Raw genomic sequence first — 17,545 nt, forward strand, 5'->3', positions numbered from 1 at the left:
GTCGAGAAAATGCCAAGAATACATTTCTGGAAATTCTAGGCAAAAAGGCAGTCCACACTGAAGATGCTAATTTGAAGATGTTATTTAGATTTATTTTGGATTTTTATCACAACATAATTCCCATACATCCCATCTACATTATTCCAAAGTTTTGATGACTTTATTATTATTCTAAAATGTGGAAAAATAAAATAAAAATAAAGAATGTGTGTGTCTAAACTTTTGACCAGTAGTGTATATTTTATTATATGTGCTTACCAGTTATGGGAACATATATTTCCTTTCCATTATCATCACAGTAACTGGAAAAAAAATACAAGGATATACAATTTATATTGATTCAGCCATGGATGCATTTTTATACAGTGTTAAATGTATATATAGAAGTTAAATGTATATATAGAAGCAGTGCTTGATCATACCGTGAATAGCATGGTATTTCAGATGGTATTTGCTCCCCAGGATGATAATACGTTCCATTGATGATGCATCCATCACATATATCAATACAAATCTTATTTTTCTCATCAAAGTAAGGCTTGTCCTCGGGACATCTGGGATAACATCCTATATAAAAGAACAACTTTCAGCATAGTGTATACTGCTTTCTCCTTGCTTAATACAAACTATTTTGCTCATAATCGTGCCATTTGTATGATATGGCCTTGATCTTTTTGAGTCAGGTTAGAGCAGGGGAAAAACACAAGTATGCAGGAGCTTAGGATTTACGTTGGAATTGGTACAGAGCATTACTGTTTTAAAAGCAAATCATACAGACAGAGTACAGCTAATCAATCAGGATTGTATCTCGACTCACCCTCCATGTTAGTTAAAGGGTTGGTGCAGCTGCCGTCAGGGTTTTCGCAGGTTTTGTAGCATGTGTGACAGGCACTGTAGTGCCATACGCATTCATTATAGTGATTGTAGTAGTCACAGTACACAGCTTTTTGGGGGAAAGTTACACACACAAATCAGTTTAGCATCTCAATAAGGATTTTGTAAAGCTTAATCTGTGTAAAACTTAACTATGTTGTGTAGTGCCATGGATTTATGGTATACCTCTCTTGATTCTGATTGACACGTTTATAAAATATAACTGTCTCAATTATATTCCATTGTGTGATATACAGTAATCGAGTGTTTTCGGTTTATGTTTAGGACTATGTTTCGAAACACTGCAAAGTATTATTTCTTTATCTCTATCGTTATTCTTTTCTTTAATGTTTTTTCTTTTTTTTTTAAATTATGTGCGGAGTAAATACATTTTGTATTAAAGTAAATACAGTTGTATGAACACTGCTTAAAATGTACCTTTCAGTATATGGTATTCAATCACTAATAGCAGTCAATTATAAATATGACATCCATTACTGGATACCTAGGCATTGGATATTATAGAAGAGAGGAGGCTTACGACAGATCTGTGGGGTTCTCCAGTCCACACAGACTCCTGCTCCATTACAGGCATGTGCATAAGCTGCCACAGCAGTGCAGAAACACTCGCAGTCCCCACCAGTGTCACATGCGCATGAGTCTTTTACACAGCTTTCAAAATATGGGGTCAACTCCACCTGCACATACATATATTCAAACAAATGTCTGTATGATATCTATGTCTCCACAACTTGTCTCATTTAAAATGATGTGATTTAAATAATGGCTTTGCAAAGATAAGCTTCGCTTGACTGTACCTTACTGTGGCACTCTTTGAAAGTGTCAGATTTAATGATGCTGCATTGCATTTCTGCCCAAGTGTGGCGGTTAGGCGTTTTCAAACAAGTATCAAAGTCTGGTTTAGCATCTGGGCACTCGCTTCGTACTTTCCAGCTGTTTGCAAACTCTAGAACATCGGAAACATGCAAGCCTTGAGTGGTGAAGTCATCCATGCCATTTCCATTGAAGTTTCCGCACAATCCGCAAACCTCTCCCTGGAAAGCAATTAGGTATACCCAGCCAACTTATAAATGGTGATAAGAATAACATGGGTTGATACGTGATATGTGAATTAAAAGCAAATAATTCAGTTTGGTTCAGTATTTTTGACTCACCATATGCTGGGGTTGAAGAATGATGTGGACTGTCATTTTCTTGTCCCACAACACTGTTAGGCCAATGTCAGTCTGTATGACCAGGTAAAGACCCACATTTTTCACATTGAAATTACCAGTTGTAGCCCCATAATCTGTAATTTCACCATCTCTCAACTCCAGCTTTGTTTCCTGTTGAGATGGACAACAAAACAAAGCATAGTGTAAGTACAGCACATATAACACTGTTCAATCTTGTATTATTTTTTATTAATTTCTTCTCTTTTTTTCATTTCTTCTTCAGTATTTTTTCCTTCTATTTCAAAGAAATACTGTAAAGCAAAGATTCCCTCAGAAATGATCAAATTAAACATTTCTGCATAGTACTTAATACTATGGGGGGGGGGGGGGGGTTAAGCATCTTGCAGAATTTTTTTACATTATGTTTTTTGTCTGAAAAGTGTTTTTAAAAAAAAAATAATAAAAAAAAATATATATATATATATATATATATATATATATATATATATATATATATATATATATATATATCTTGCTTTCTTTACTTACATACAAACATCCATCTGCAACATTGAATTGTATTGCACAATGGGCAATAATGCACAGATCATAAAATTAACATTTAGAGGAAAATATGTATTAAAAACATGGGTGCCTAAGACTTTTGCACAGTACTGTATAAACTATAATTGATTAATAAGATGTTCTTACGCCCAATGCAATTCGAACAGCTTTGGAACAAGTGGTCCCTGTTGTCCCACATGGTACGTTCTCTGTGATCACATGAAATGTCCCCGTCTTATTTCCACACTTGTCCTTTAAAGCAGTGGAAATGAGTATTATTAGAAAACAAAAGAGTCCATATGGTTTCCATATGACGTCAGGGTATTCATGCATGCTGAATCGATTAAATGGCTATGACACAGTAGGGATATTCCCCTATGATTAGCATTTCTAATCAATGTATCAGACTGTTAACAAAATACTGAAAGTAGTAAAAGAAATTTGGCAAACAAAGTGAAACAATAGATACCTGGACAGCTATGTAACTGCAGTCTCCACTAAAACTAAATCTTGTCTTATCGAAAGTGTTGTAATGTCCACTGCCATAGATGGCACAAGTTCCAGGGCATTTATCCTTGTTACAATCCCACTTGCCATATGTACATGTGCTAGGAAATTAGGAAACAGACAATTTAGATTGATTATTATTGTCATAATAATTCATCACTAACCATTACTGAAACATTTAGTACAATTGACAAAACGTTATGATTAACAATAATACAAATAAAAGTAATATAAAGCAGACTCATGCTGGGGTTGTACATTCACACAATACCGACATTTGCTGTAGCTTATGTGCACTCGTTTTAATATTGAAATAGTATACCCAATATTTTAACAACTGGAGAATAATGCATTACAAACGTACCATTTGTTACACCCGTTTATGATTTCATAACCTGAAGGATAAAAGTGATTGTCATGTTTGCAAGGGCACTGATGCTCCATAACGCAGTGACCACGACCATCATCAAGCAGGCCTTCAGGACACTGACATCCTGACTCACATTCTGCGAGATACTGAAATGAGACACAAAATCAAAAGATAAAACCACACTTTTAAGAAAAAGAACATGTGTAAGTGATTCTCCAGATTTTAGTCAGCTGACAGCAGTTAACTGTTTGTGTTATGTGAATACAATTGCTACCATCTCAATAAAATCATGAAATGTTTGAAAAGTAAAGTGAATAGTGTGCAAGCTAAGCATACTTAAGTGCATAAATAGTATATTCAAGTATGTAAAGAATTTTTCACTGGGTTAGTCCATCTCAAGTGGTCCAATAACTATAAAGTTGGTTGCTTGGAGGTTTTTAAATGTTCTTTTTTGTTGTTGTTTTGAGTGATTACCGCATGTATTTGGCACCAGCTGTTTTTTATTTTTGTTTTTTATTTTACTTATTTTTTAAATGGGTTTTTCTGGGGAAAAGCCTACTTTATTCATGCATTTTGAGAAATTAGCAGATATAATATAAGCATAGAAATAAGAAAAAAAAACGAACAGTATTGTACAGTAATTGTGCTTATGATTGACAAACAATCGCTTATACTTGTCAATGAGGTCTAAAATGTTAATACATTTGATATTGATAACAGTGAGGTTTAGCTCCAACCTCCAAACTTACCTGCCTGTAATATTCTACTAATCTTGAAGGCCTTGGTTAGCTTGTTCAGGTGTGTTTGATTAGGGTTGGAGATAAACTATGCATGACAGTGAACATCGAGGGCCACATTGGAAGAATCCCTTAACCCTCAGTTATATAAATTAGATAATTGTACATAGCTCTGGATAAGTGTGTCTGCTAAAAGCCATAAATATTGGTACAGGTGTACAGTTAGTATGCATGAATAGATTTGATCCAAAATATGGAATTACAGTGTTCAGTTGGGTGTTTTACAAATGAACAGTGTCATAAACAGAGCTGTGGTGTTGTTTCTCCTGTGATAAAAGCAGTAAGTGACTACAGATTGGAAGTCATCGGTAGGATACTCACACAATCAACATTCTTTTGTGCACATGTTTGTGCACACTCTAACCCATGCTGATCTGGCCCTGCTGTACTGCAGTTAAAGAAGACCTTTGGAGCCTGACATTCTGTGGGATACAGAAAGGTTTAAGAAGTGTGCAAAATTTATATGTACTCGTAAAGCATTTTATTAGCTCTGTTTAAAATTGACGGGGGGAAAAGGAACTCTGTAGGAATGTGTTCATTTCATTTCTGTCAACTTATTCTTGCGTAAAGGTAAATTTACTAACCTTTACTGTGAGGCCTCCAGGACTGGCACTGAAGCTTTCCATTTGTACAAATACTAAGAGAACACATACGTTACAGTGTTAAGTATTTTGCTTTAATTGCAATGTGTTTAACACACGTCATGTTTCTGACTGAATGCTAATTACTTACCAGTGCTCGTTGTTGACGTTGATTGACTTGCCAGGTTTAATGTGCGCTCCGTTGTAATAGCAGGGGCATTTGTCCATGGGCACACAGACACCATCCTCACTCTCATAGAGCCCCTCTGGACAGGCGCACCCATCCACAGGCACATAGTCAGTGCTGCAGCCCTGACGTTCCAAGCTAAGGGACTCACATGTGTGCTGGCATTGCTGAAGCTTGTAGGTGAAAGTCTGGGAATCTGGGCAGCTTTTGGTGTATTTCTCTGTATTTGTAAGACACACAAGGAAAATAAGGTAAATATTTGCTAACACTGTAAAATGCTGATCTATAAATCACACATAGCTACTATTAGCTATTAATAAACGTTATATATACCGTGTGTATACGGTATCTATCTACCTATCTATTGAGCTTTCAATCTAAAACACTAGCGTTTAGTAGAATAGGTTCTTGTGTTTCATCTGACATGGTCTGGGCCAAGACTCCCGTGTGTTTCCCCTTTCCCCTGTTTCCCTGTTTTTCCCCTTCCCCATGTTTCCAGGATCTTCCCTCCCCCTCGTTTCTGTTTGTATTTGTACGTGTGTGTCTGGGCATAGCGCTCCACTTCATGCCTCTCCCTGATGTAATCATAGAGCACACCTGTCCTTCATCAGCTCACCAATCAGTGGAGAATATAACCCCAGTTCTCCAGCCACTCACAGCCAGATCGTTCCAGCTTCGAGTGCAGTCCCAACCTCTACTGACACAATTACCCCACTTCTTTCCCACACACTCCTAGAGTACCTCCTAAATAAAACCTGTTAACCTTCACGCCTTGAGTCTGTGTTCTGCTTCTGGGTCCCCTCGTTCCTGTGATCATAACACCATTAATCTTTTATGTATATCCATCCATTCATTTCCCATATCACTTTTCCTACACAGGGTCGTGGGGGAGCCTTGAGTCTATCCCAGGGAAATCACGGCACAACAAGGGGGACACCCTGGATGGGGTGCCAACCCATTGCAGGGCATAATCACACACTTCTGACAATTTGAAAATGCCAATCAGCCTACAATGCATGTCTATGGACACAGAGGAAACCCCCGAAGCTTTGGGAGGCACACACAGGGCGGAGGTGGGATTAAAACCACCCCGGAGATGCAAGCCAAACGTGCTAACCATTAAGATATACAAGACATGTAATTATTGCCTAGTTCATTACAAACTACCAAACCATTATGTGATTATCACTTTCTGAGTAATTACCCAGTATTCATTAGCAGTTAATAGTAGTTTCTTAGGGGTTAATACAGTACTACATTTTGTTCCTGTTTCTTCTCTTATTGAACAATATTTGACATATATTTTGTCATGCTAGCACACACTGATAAAAGAGGTTGATTCCTACCACACACTGTGTCTCTCCAGCTTTGCAGGAACACCCCCTTTGCTGCGCATGCCCGAACGTAGGAGGAGAAAACAGCACACAAGCAGTCTTCGCTCTTCTCACAAATGCAGCTTGAGTATTTACACCTCTGTATATGGTCAAAGATAATGTTTTGCAGTGAAATGTTTTTTTAAGGTTGTCCGTTTAATGCAAAGTGTTCCAAAATGCTCAGGTTACCTTGTAGTAGTTTTCTGGGTTAACAGTAGAATGGCATTTGGCAAACACATCTTCCTTCTCCTTCAGTTTGGAGCACCAGTGCTCTGCATAGCTCTCTAAAGATCGTTAAATCTTCATTAGTAATACCACAATCAGGTTCATAAAGGGTTATTTTGTCTATCATTACTGTAACTTAATTTTTGAGAGAAAAGCATGAGAATGTTGAAGTTTGAGTAAAGGTCTTCTCACCACTGTCAATGTTGTAGCTGCACGGATCATCAAGACTCTCTGTACGGTCAGGACAGTTGGACTGAGCCTTCCAGGAATTCCCAAAGGATGTGGCTGTCCCTTCAACAACACCTTGTGGGCTCGTCAGTTCATCGGACAGCACCAAGTTGAAGTTTCCACACAGACCTGCGCCAAAACACAGCATTGAGAGAAGGGAAGCGTTTACGAGTGCGCAAAATGTTTCAAGACAAGGTTAATTTCCCTCCCAGTGATATCAGCATGTTCAACCTGAAACTGGAGTTGGTCTTACATACATTAGACAATTAGACAATCACGTCGTCATGTTGTCTTATACCTACTTGTTTGCCAATTTCTTGTTTACTCATCTAATAATTAAATGACAAATGAGCACTCACCACAGGTCTTGGTGTGGAAGCTCTTATCCAGGGTGATGTAGACCTGCATGAGTGGAACCAGCTGCACCTGGATCTGGAGCCCAAAAGTGGTCTGCAACATGATGTGGAAGGACGATGGTCTGAATACGGTGAATTCAGCTGGGAAACAAAGAACCAAAGGTCTTACAAAGGTGTGGGTTGGAGTTTCGCATCAAACACAACAAAAATCCAGCTGCTCTGCAATGATGCTATATATCATATTTCCAGCTTCAAGCATGAAATATTCAGCATATAGCAATATGAACACAATATGGGTCAAACGGTGCTGTGTTTGGATATGTACCAAGTGAATTATTAGTTATAAGGGCCCTATTAACACCAGTAGTGAACACAACAGTTACTATAGAAACCAACATCACTATTTTACTCTGTGAGTATTACATTTACACAAAGCATTAGACTGCATGTTGAATATACTCTTTTATTTAACACTGCTCATATTGTACAGACTTAAAATGCGGTAATGAAATCATTCTTACCAGTGGTGTAAGGGAGTTTTACATCTCCGTTGTGCCTTACTATGCCATCATCTTTGAAGATTAAGGCCTGAGGAAGACAGATCCATCATCAAGTTAGTCAGTATCACCTGTTTTTTGGCTTTTTGACAGGACATAGCATGTCCCATAACAGTACGGTTTATACATTTTGTGGATTTTTGTGTTATTATCATAATTTCAATTATAGTGTGATGACATGCATCAGTGGTTGACAGATTGGAAAATTGATGCTCACATTGCCCTTGTCATTGTTGAGTAGTAATGCAATTGACTTCAGGCATGTGTCTGTATGCTGGGCGACGCAAGGAATAAGCTGTCCCAAAATAGTGAACTTTGAGCCCACACAGTCCTACAGAAAAGAGAAAGGAACATAGAAAACATTGCAATTTAAACGTTAATGCCAAATTAAATGGCTCACAGAGTAAACAAGATCTGTGTGAGAAGTTAAGATGGTATATACTATATGTAGTTAAAGAATGAATATAGAAATGTTTCTGGATAAAGCCTACATGATGAAACGATTGCATGTAACGTAAACATTGTGGATTTCATTTAATAATCTGAGAGTTGTATCAACAACCCTGGTGACATGTTTCGCATGTTTATTCATGGTAATTCACTTACTTTGGAAAGAACATAATAGCAGTTTCCATGGAAGGTAAATTCTTTCCCATCAAAAGTTGTGAAATGGGAACCCTCCTCCATAGCACACACACCTGGGACAGACAGACTCTTGCAGATCCACCTTCCCTGTTGACACACACTACGACACACAGAGCTATCAGTCTGCAGCAGCTCAACAAACCAATACACTTTCAGGATGAATAACGTAACTGTAATGACTTGGTATGGTGCGGTTGTAGATTAAAATGTGAACGTGATGTCGATTGCATTAGAATAGAATTGAAATGATTTTGTATATGCCAATCAAAATTGCACTTACCATTCTTCATCACCCTTGGCTAGAACCTCTCCAGGGTTGAACACGTTCTTTTGGTACTGACACTGGCACTGTTCCTGAGGGATACAGCCTCTCTCAGAGATATCATCAAACACAGTACCTGCAGCAGCCAAAATCATAATCACGTTTTAGAATGAGATAAATGGTAGAAGACTTCATTTTTGGTCATGTGACTACTTGTATGTATACTTGGGTGTATAGTTGTGACTGACCAGATGGGCAGAAGCAGCCATCCATCTTGTGTTCCTCACACAGTGAGCTGGTGTCTGTGTGTGTGCACGTGTCCAGACAGGGCGAACCGCTCTCAGAGTACTCCATGTTAAAGGGGCAAGTTACAGCTAAGCGAGTAAAAAAAAACACAGCATCAGATCAAAATCGGCTTGGGTCAGGACTGTATTTAAACAAGCTGAGCAATGATAATTGGACACAGGACTGCATTCTCTCAGGTCAGTATGTTGCGACTAACCGGGTTAGTTATTTCAGAGGATTTGAAGGTAGTAATGGTAGCGGTATTAAAGTCTTTACCACAAAAGGTTCCTGTTCTCCAGTTGGGTGGACTTCCCCCTGCATGGGAGCACTGGCGCGAGTACTCGGACAGGGTGCTGCAGAGAGTAGTCTCCTCAGTGTCCCCTGGGTGACTCCTGCACTTGTCCGTCGTGCAAGCTTGGACATAAGGTTCTGGACTCAAAACATTCCTACACAAGGACCAGGTTTCATCCACCAGCAGCTCGGAACAGTCTTCTCTCTGCACATATGGCAAGCACAAACATCACTTTCCTCAAGTGGTTTGTGTAAAACAGCTGACAACCCAATTAAGCCAGTATTTTGTGAACAAATTAATGTAAATGATGAGCTTTTTCCTAAACTATCTTACCGAAGATAAAATAGTAGGGCGGTAGGACACATTACAAACTAGTTAAACACGATTCAATAACATAATTGATATTTGACACATTTTCATGGTGCAATATGTAATTTCAAAGTAATAAATGCCGCTGGAAGAATTTTCTACGTCTTACAAAAGATTGGCACTTGTCGACCGAATTTTCTTCATTGTCAAATTCTTCATAAGGGTCTTCACAGAAGTTATTGGGGTTGTGGATCCTGTGCTTGTTGCCAAACTCAATGAAGCCAGTTACACGACCTGTGTGAGACAATATGATGTAAGCATCTATTCAGCTATTCAACTATTCCAGCACACTTGCTGAGAGAAGAGAAGAGAAGACTTCTTCCTCCTTGGCTCATATTGTATACTGTAATATATCGTATGTTTGTGTTAACAGAATTTTTAATAAAGCCACTTTGGTGCAACTCACCATCACTTAGGAACTCGTTTAAAACAGGAACCCCGTTGAAATCTCCACAGAGTCCGCAGGTATGGTTAGAATATTTGGGGTCCAGGTCCAGCTGGTTTAGAAAGGCAAGGAAAGGTATTTGGTTTATATAGTAGTTTTTACAATGTAAACTTTTCACATGGCTTCTTTGCACACATTTGTCTTAATATCTGTATGAGGACCTTTCATTAACATAATCATTAATGAAGCTAGTTAATACTATCCATATCCCTAAACGTTACCTTAGCAAGCTCTTATAGTTTTTATATATATATATATATATATATATATATATATATATATATATATATATATATATATATATATATATATAATTTTATTTTTTATTACAGCTTCAGGGCTGTTTATTTATTTATTTATTTGTTTACTTAGAAAAGCAGTTTTCTTTGTGGGGACCAGCCAATGTCCCCACAAGGTCAAAAATAATCAGATATTCCTATAATTGTGGGGATAGGTTCCTACCAAAATACACACACACAAACACACGCACACACACACACACACACACACACACACACACACACACACACACAAACACACACACACACACACACACACACACACACACACACACACACACCTGGCTGTCATAGTACTGGTACTGAGTGCTCTGTACTGAACTAGTGCACACTTTTCTGCGTTTCCTCCTTCAACCTTCAGGCATTTTTCTTCATCTCTTTTTCCTCACCTCCATTACTTTGCATTAGTTTCTCCTCCTAGTTTAATGTGGTTGAACTTGGGGACATATGAGCTTCTAAAATCTTTGGCATTCAAATCTATTAAATTCACATAACATTTTCACTATGCTTGCGTATATGTTGTATGAATTAATAAGCTGCTGAAATGCAACAGCAGCTAACGTAAATTTAGTAATTGACTCTGGCTCTTGGAAAAGTGATGATCAGAAAGGGACTTGCCCTTATAAGGCTATGTCAATGCAATATGCTAAATCACTCAACAACCATTCTGTGAGTTGCGCAAACGATTCAAATAACTTTTTTTTGTAATGTTGTCCTTCCAATGCACTTTCACTAACAGGTTGTACAGCTGATAAATTATTCTCTCATCTCAAATGACAATACTTTTTTTTTTTTTTTACTTTGAGAATATATTGTAGATATCTTTTTCCTGGCAAAGTGGACATTTTAATGGTGATATTACCGTGAGAGCATCATCTTTGTTCCATGTGACACTGAGGCCCAGTTTGGCGTAAAGTTTAATGTAGATAGAGTTCTCTTCAAGCATCACCCCTGCTACATAGTGTGGGAGTTTTACACTAATGTGAGATACAGAAAGAAAGAAAGAAAGAGTTGAGGGACAAAAAGCAATGATTATTCAGCTCACAGGGGGTTAGTAAAGTAAAATTCTCAACCATAACAAAACAACACAACGGTTCACTGATATTGTTGCATTTCCTTTTAAGAATTAGTTGTCTTACATTTCGCCGTTGACCATAACCATATTCTTGGTGAGCCCAATGGCCACGTCTCCTATAGTGACCAGCACTCTGATGATTTGTGGATTCCCAGGGGTCTCTGCTCTTTTCACGTGCACAGAGAAACCCTGTACAGGCCCATGGCAGTCAGAGACTAGGTTATATTCACAAGTGCCTTGGAACTGGAAGACATCTCCATCGAATGTTTTAAAGTGGAAATTTCCCCACATGCTGCAAATGTTGCTGACATGATTGCTCTTTCGCACTGGGGGGAGAAGCATTACAAGACATTAAGCAAAATTTTGAAATGAGTTACAATGGAGTTGTTCATTTTTGAAGGTTTTACCCCAGTGAGTAAACTTCAACAGTTGACCCATGACACTACAGAACTCCCCAAAGATTTTCCCCTAGTCACCCATGTGTGCAGTGTCACTGTGCCGTTGTTCAATGAGACATGAACTTTTACAGCTGCAAACAGGATGCGCAGTAGCGAAAGATCGATCCTATCAAATACCGGTTATTATATGAGGAAACTTCAGGAGAATTTTAGTTCACTTTTTTTCATTGACTTTTAATACATAGTAAAATTCTAATTTTAAACTAGAAAAAAACAACAATAAGCAATTCTTACGCAATTCTTTGGACCTGCGTCTCATATTTTTATATTTTCTTGTTACATTCTTTATTACTTACTCGTTACTTTATGATATTTTCGGTTTTGTGCTGAGGTGACACGAAATGGTACCGATAAACATAACAAAGCAAACGCATATATTGTTTTCATTAATATACTAGAACAATATAAAGAAAAAAGCTTTATTTGTGGCATAATGCACGTACAGCATTTGTCGAGAACCCTTGTCCTCTTATATACGCAAATCAACAAAAAAATGAGTAAAACGGTGCACTCTCTAATGCAATGCATAATATGCATTATGTGTGTGTGTGTGTGTGTGTGTGTGTGTGTGTGTGTGTGTGTGTGTGTGCGTTTTAATCTAAATATCCTTACACTCTTACACCTTTCTGAAACAGTGCTTCTTCATATAACACTTTCAAAAACTTCCTATGGACATTGTTCATGTTTTAAGAGTCATTTGGTGCTGTTACACATCGTATAAATAGTTGTAAATGTATACTATGATAAACAAGTATACTTGTATATTACAAATATTACAATATGATGCTACAAGACTGTTCAAAGCATTGATCATCTCTTACCCCGCACTGCGTTCACCTGGAGGCCACAGGTAAAAGCCAGGGCCAGAAAACAGAGTATAGATATACTCCACGCCATGGTGGGAATGAGGGTGGATCTGTCCACACTCCTCAGGTCAAGCAAAGGTGCTGCTACTTCTACCAGCTCTCAGACCCCTTATATTGCTTTTACTCTGTCCTAAATGCCACCCTCCCTCTCTGGGAGGAACCCTCAATCGACATCACTTTTATTGAGACATGACAAATAAAGTGGTATCTTAATGGTCCATTGTGTATTTGCACGTACATATATGTGTGTGTGTGTGTGTGTGTGTGTGTGTGGGTTCAGATTCTGAGCATGAACATGCTGCATGAATACCTAAAGTTTAGTGTGAGGATTTTAGTGTTGCTTACAGATCGTAAGATTTAAACTTCAGGCCAGTGATAAGAACAATTAGTTTATCAACATGCACTTTGTTGATCAGGTTATGCCTAATTGGGGATAGCATTTTAGAATCAAATTCAGTATTTGTTTAATTGGGTATTTGTACTCTTTCCATAAAAGTGAGCTCAGATACAGGGCCCTCCACTAATATTGGCACCCTCGGTAAATATGAACAAAGAAGGCTGTGAAAAATTGTCTTTATTGTTTAACCTTTTGATCTTTTGTTTAAAAAATTCACAAAAAATACTCTGCTGTCAGGGAGATCAAACAAATGCAAGCAAAACACAGGTTTATAAAAAATACTGAAAGACAATTTTTCACAGCCTTCTTTCCTATATTTGACAAGGGTGCCAATATTAGTGGAGGGCACTGTATCAGTTATCACAGCTTAGTTTAACCATGATATGGAGACGGTTATCGTTATTTCTTACTTCTATGACTAGGACTTACTCCTACACTTTGGATCATTGTCTTGCTGCAGAATCCATTTGTCTTTGAGTTTCAGCTTACGGACTGAAGACCGGACATTCTCTTTTAGGATTTTCTGGTAGAGAGAAGAATGTTTCCCTCAATTATTGAGGAAACATCAGGGCCCAGGCCCTGAAGCAATAAAAGCATCCCCACACCATCACACTTCCACCAACATGCTTGACCGTAGTTATGATGATCTTTTTGTGGTATTCTGTGTTTGGTTTACACCAGATGTAAAGGACCCCTGTCCTCCAAACATCGACTCACCAGTCCACAGAACATTCTGCCAAAAGTTTTTTGGCAAAATTCAGATGAGCCTAAAGGTTCTTCTGGGTTAGCAGTGGTTTTCACCTCACCACACGTCCATGGATGCCATTTTCTTCCAGTGTCTTTCTGATAGTGGAGTCATGATCAGTGACCTTTACTGATGCAAGAGAGGCCTTTGGTCCTTTGATGGTGTCCTTGGCTCTTTTGCGACATCCTGGATGAGTCGTTGCTGTGCTTTAGGAGGAATTTTGGAAGGTCGGCCTCTTCTGAGAAGGTTCACTACTGTGCTGAGTTTTTCCATTTGGAGATAATGGCTCTCAGTGTGGTTCTTTGGAGTCCCAGAGAGTTTGAAGTAGCTTTGCAACCCTTCCCAGACTGATTCATTTCAATCACCTTCTCCCTCAACATTTCTGATATTTCTTTCAACTTTGGCATAGCATGTTACTGGGTAAGACCTTTTAACCAGCTTCATGCTGTTGAAAAAGTTCTATTTAGGTGTTGATGTGATTGAACAGGGTTTGCAGTAATCAGGCCTGGTTGCGTCTAGTCCAGCTGAACCCCATTATGAACGCAGTTTCATAGATTTTCAGAAATATGTTTTCACATTATTTTGCATTTCTAAAGTCAAACGAACTCTTAAGTTTGGGTCTTCCCTGTTGCTCTTGTATTGCGGCTGTATTGTCCCCTTCTCGGTCGGTCCGCAACACTTCCAGTCTTTGTGAATTTGTTAATAAAGTTGGCAACAGTCTCATGTGTGATGTGCTCGCCATGTTTCCTGTTAAAGTCCATCGAAACCTTGAGACAGCCTCCCGATCCAGCCTTGAGAAGGATTTCAGTACGTTCTTCTTTAGTTAAAGGCATTCTTAAAGGCTATCTGGAAAAAAAAAATTAAGTATTAAAACAGTATTAAATATTTAAGAAGACATTTTGCTAAAAAAAAAAAAAAAAAGTGTTAATTTCCCCTATGTGTGAAGACTTCTGAGACACCTTGTATATTCTATTCTGTTCTAAAATGGACTGCTTCATAAAAGCCATCTTGAGACTGCAAATAAATGGCACAAAAATGACAATATACAGTTAAATGTACCGGCTAACTAAATATACCCAGGTCGATCAACTGAGACCGATTCATTGCCCAAAGTTTGTTTTCCTATATTTTAAAAAACCAAAAAGAATAAAATAAATAAATAAATAAATAAATAAATAAATAAAAACGCCACGATAACTATCTCTGATTATTAGAAATCTCATAAGCAAGTTATGCAATAACACAGTTTGAAGGAAGTATGTGATGGTATAGACCCATTGTTTGCACAATACTAAACTGGTAGCTGTTAGTTTCCATTATATTTTATGGTGTAACATCAGAACCAAAAGTTCAAACTTAGGACATCGAACATGTTTTGGCTGATTGACTGACATGTGAAGTAAAATTTCATTTCTTACATTACTATAATGACAGGATAAACTATTTGTTTTTAAATTGATTTACATATGTAGAGATTTTTGAAACTGTATGGTTGAGTAAAAATATCAATCTAATAACGAACACGACAGTAATTAATTTTTTTGTTAGCAGGTGTACGAGCGAAAAAGGCAGAGTACACACTGAAGAACAGAATTTTTAAGCAATAAAACTAAGTCAACACTGATCATGAAAACAAATAAGTAAAATACACACACACAAAAACACACACACACACACACACACACACACACACACACACACACACACACACACACACACACACACACACACACAGTGCTTAAAGTTTTAAAGGGAATTAATTTGAGCCCACAGTAATTTCCTAAGATTTACTAAAAAGGAATGAACAGATTCCATTATATTTAATGATTTGATGATTCTAACTAATCTGAGCATATGAAGGAAGTGTGTAAAGGATGTGTGTAATCAGCAGTGCACATACACACACACCTGTCCGCAAGTGATGCTTCTTACTTTTGATCTAACTTTTAAAATATAGCAATATACTGTAAAGAGACATATAACTAGTTTAAAAAATAAATTCTCTAAATTGTTGCACAAATGTGGAGATGAGGGACTATGATCCGTCTTCTTACATCCCAACATCACCTGGACTATTCTCTGGACGAATTAAAATGACTCAGAATGACTTTCTGGTTACTCAACTCTCTTGACTTGGGTTTCTGTCACGATCCTTACCCATGTGTGCGATAGACTATGAACGACATCAATATGTTGATAATTGCGTAGGTGTGTCCCTGCTCTGGATGCCATCTGTCTGGCCAGGAAACAAGGGGCTCATTATCTCAGCTAACAGCGATCACATCCTGCTCCTGTCCTTGTCTCAGTTCCTTTACACAACTTCTCTTGACGCCACTTTACACAGGAAGTTGACGCACGCATCCCAAATAGGAAGTTCAAATGCTAACCAGAGTTGACTGGAATTGAAGCTACTTGCATAAATACACACTGCTATGGGTTAATGAGCAGAACCTCTGGTTAACTTTGCATCAGAATAGCCTCAGGCGTCTCACACTAAGCTGCCTAATTACACAAAATTCAGCAGAAGTCATTACCTTGTAGTACAAGTTCTACACACACTGTGTGTTACTGTGTATAATCTTGTGTCCTCTTTGTTGTGTAACTTTACATGAATAGTATAATAAATACAATAAATGAGACAGAATGAGAAATAAAGGAGGGCTTTGCTTAAAACGTGGCGAGTAATATAAATTCATCTCCAGCTCCAGTACAACTGAAGAATAAAATGCAATGCATTTAGACATATAGTGTAGGATGCCTCGGTATTCCTGTACCCAGAAACATGCTCCCTTAATGTTACTTCCTCTAAAGATTTAAAGCATCGTATACAGGCTGTAGACTTAGTTATTGTAAGCCAGAACATCGTCAATAACACTAAGCTATATTTTTATGGCCTTCTAGTCCCTGACTTTAACACCCTTAATATAGCCCAAAAGCAGGCTTGGGGAGTAACAGATCCAATGTAATGGTGTTACATAATCAGATCACAGGTACGTTTGGTAAAAAAAATGGGAATGCTCTCTCGCGCTCTCTCTCTCTATACAGTATATATATATATATATATATATATATATATATATATATATATATATATATATATATATATGTATATACACACACATACATACATACATACATACAGTAAGCTAGGTATGACAAATTTTGGAAAACATTTTATAAATTTCCCCTATGTATGGAGACTTGTAGTGTATGGGCACTACCCGATTGTAGCTTTTACAAGATCTGAGGGATTGTTTACCGCTATGCCATTTTAAGATGTTGATCATAGGTTTCATGCTTCCCTGCTGTTTCTATGCACCTCCAAGGACAAACACTGCATATCAGATTGATCTGAGCACAGGTATCGCCTTTCTTGACCTGGGCAATAGGTTCATATTTACACAAGAAAAACATCCACACACTGTCCCAGCCCATAGTTGTTCTGTAGATGTCTATTTTCAAAGGGAGGATGCCCAGAAGAGCAAATGACAAGGTAAACTAATAATATTAATACTGTGAGACGTCAAAAGTCTGTAGACATGCTGAATAGACCTGCATGTTTGCATAGATCACCTGTTAGCAACCATTTCTCCTTGCATATTTTATATATATAT

General features: G+C 37.9%; 1 protein-coding gene across 1 annotated transcript in view; it reads right to left on the reverse strand.

The window, feature by feature from the left end:
• Positions 1 to 12,888, reverse strand: part of LOC108274764 (mucin-2) — a 29,073-nt gene extending 16,185 nt beyond the window's left edge. Inside the window, exons 1-27 of the mRNA XM_053685554.1 lie at positions 12,745 to 12,888; positions 11,530 to 11,791; positions 11,253 to 11,367; positions 10,053 to 10,143; positions 9,756 to 9,880; positions 9,262 to 9,481; positions 8,949 to 9,074; positions 8,719 to 8,836; positions 8,400 to 8,538; positions 8,011 to 8,124; positions 7,758 to 7,824; positions 7,240 to 7,377; positions 6,845 to 7,009; positions 6,617 to 6,711; positions 6,401 to 6,527; positions 5,019 to 5,274; positions 4,871 to 4,923; positions 4,608 to 4,708; positions 3,484 to 3,635; positions 3,082 to 3,220; positions 2,760 to 2,864; positions 2,049 to 2,219; positions 1,692 to 1,928; positions 1,415 to 1,571; positions 818 to 943; positions 423 to 567; positions 259 to 302 (exon numbers count right to left, since the gene is read on the reverse strand). Coding sequence (XP_053541529.1) covers positions 259 to 302; positions 423 to 567; positions 818 to 943; positions 1,415 to 1,571; positions 1,692 to 1,928; positions 2,049 to 2,219; positions 2,760 to 2,864; positions 3,082 to 3,220; positions 3,484 to 3,635; positions 4,608 to 4,708; positions 4,871 to 4,923; positions 5,019 to 5,274; positions 6,401 to 6,527; positions 6,617 to 6,711; positions 6,845 to 7,009; positions 7,240 to 7,377; positions 7,758 to 7,824; positions 8,011 to 8,124; positions 8,400 to 8,538; positions 8,719 to 8,836; positions 8,949 to 9,074; positions 9,262 to 9,481; positions 9,756 to 9,880; positions 10,053 to 10,143; positions 11,253 to 11,367; positions 11,530 to 11,791; positions 12,745 to 12,820 — 3,664 coding nt within the window. The 5' untranslated portion in view covers positions 12,821 to 12,888. The remainder of the gene's footprint in view (positions 1 to 258; positions 303 to 422; positions 568 to 817; positions 944 to 1,414; positions 1,572 to 1,691; positions 1,929 to 2,048; positions 2,220 to 2,759; positions 2,865 to 3,081; positions 3,221 to 3,483; positions 3,636 to 4,607; positions 4,709 to 4,870; positions 4,924 to 5,018; positions 5,275 to 6,400; positions 6,528 to 6,616; positions 6,712 to 6,844; positions 7,010 to 7,239; positions 7,378 to 7,757; positions 7,825 to 8,010; positions 8,125 to 8,399; positions 8,539 to 8,718; positions 8,837 to 8,948; positions 9,075 to 9,261; positions 9,482 to 9,755; positions 9,881 to 10,052; positions 10,144 to 11,252; positions 11,368 to 11,529; positions 11,792 to 12,744) is intronic.
• Between the last annotated feature and the right edge of the window lie 4,657 nt (positions 12,889 to 17,545).

The sequence above is a fragment of the Ictalurus punctatus genome, chromosome 14 (genome assembly GCF_001660625.3).
Source record: "Ictalurus punctatus breed USDA103 chromosome 14, Coco_2.0, whole genome shotgun sequence".
In the NCBI taxonomy this organism is placed as follows: Eukaryota; Metazoa; Chordata; class Actinopteri; order Siluriformes; family Ictaluridae; genus Ictalurus; species Ictalurus punctatus.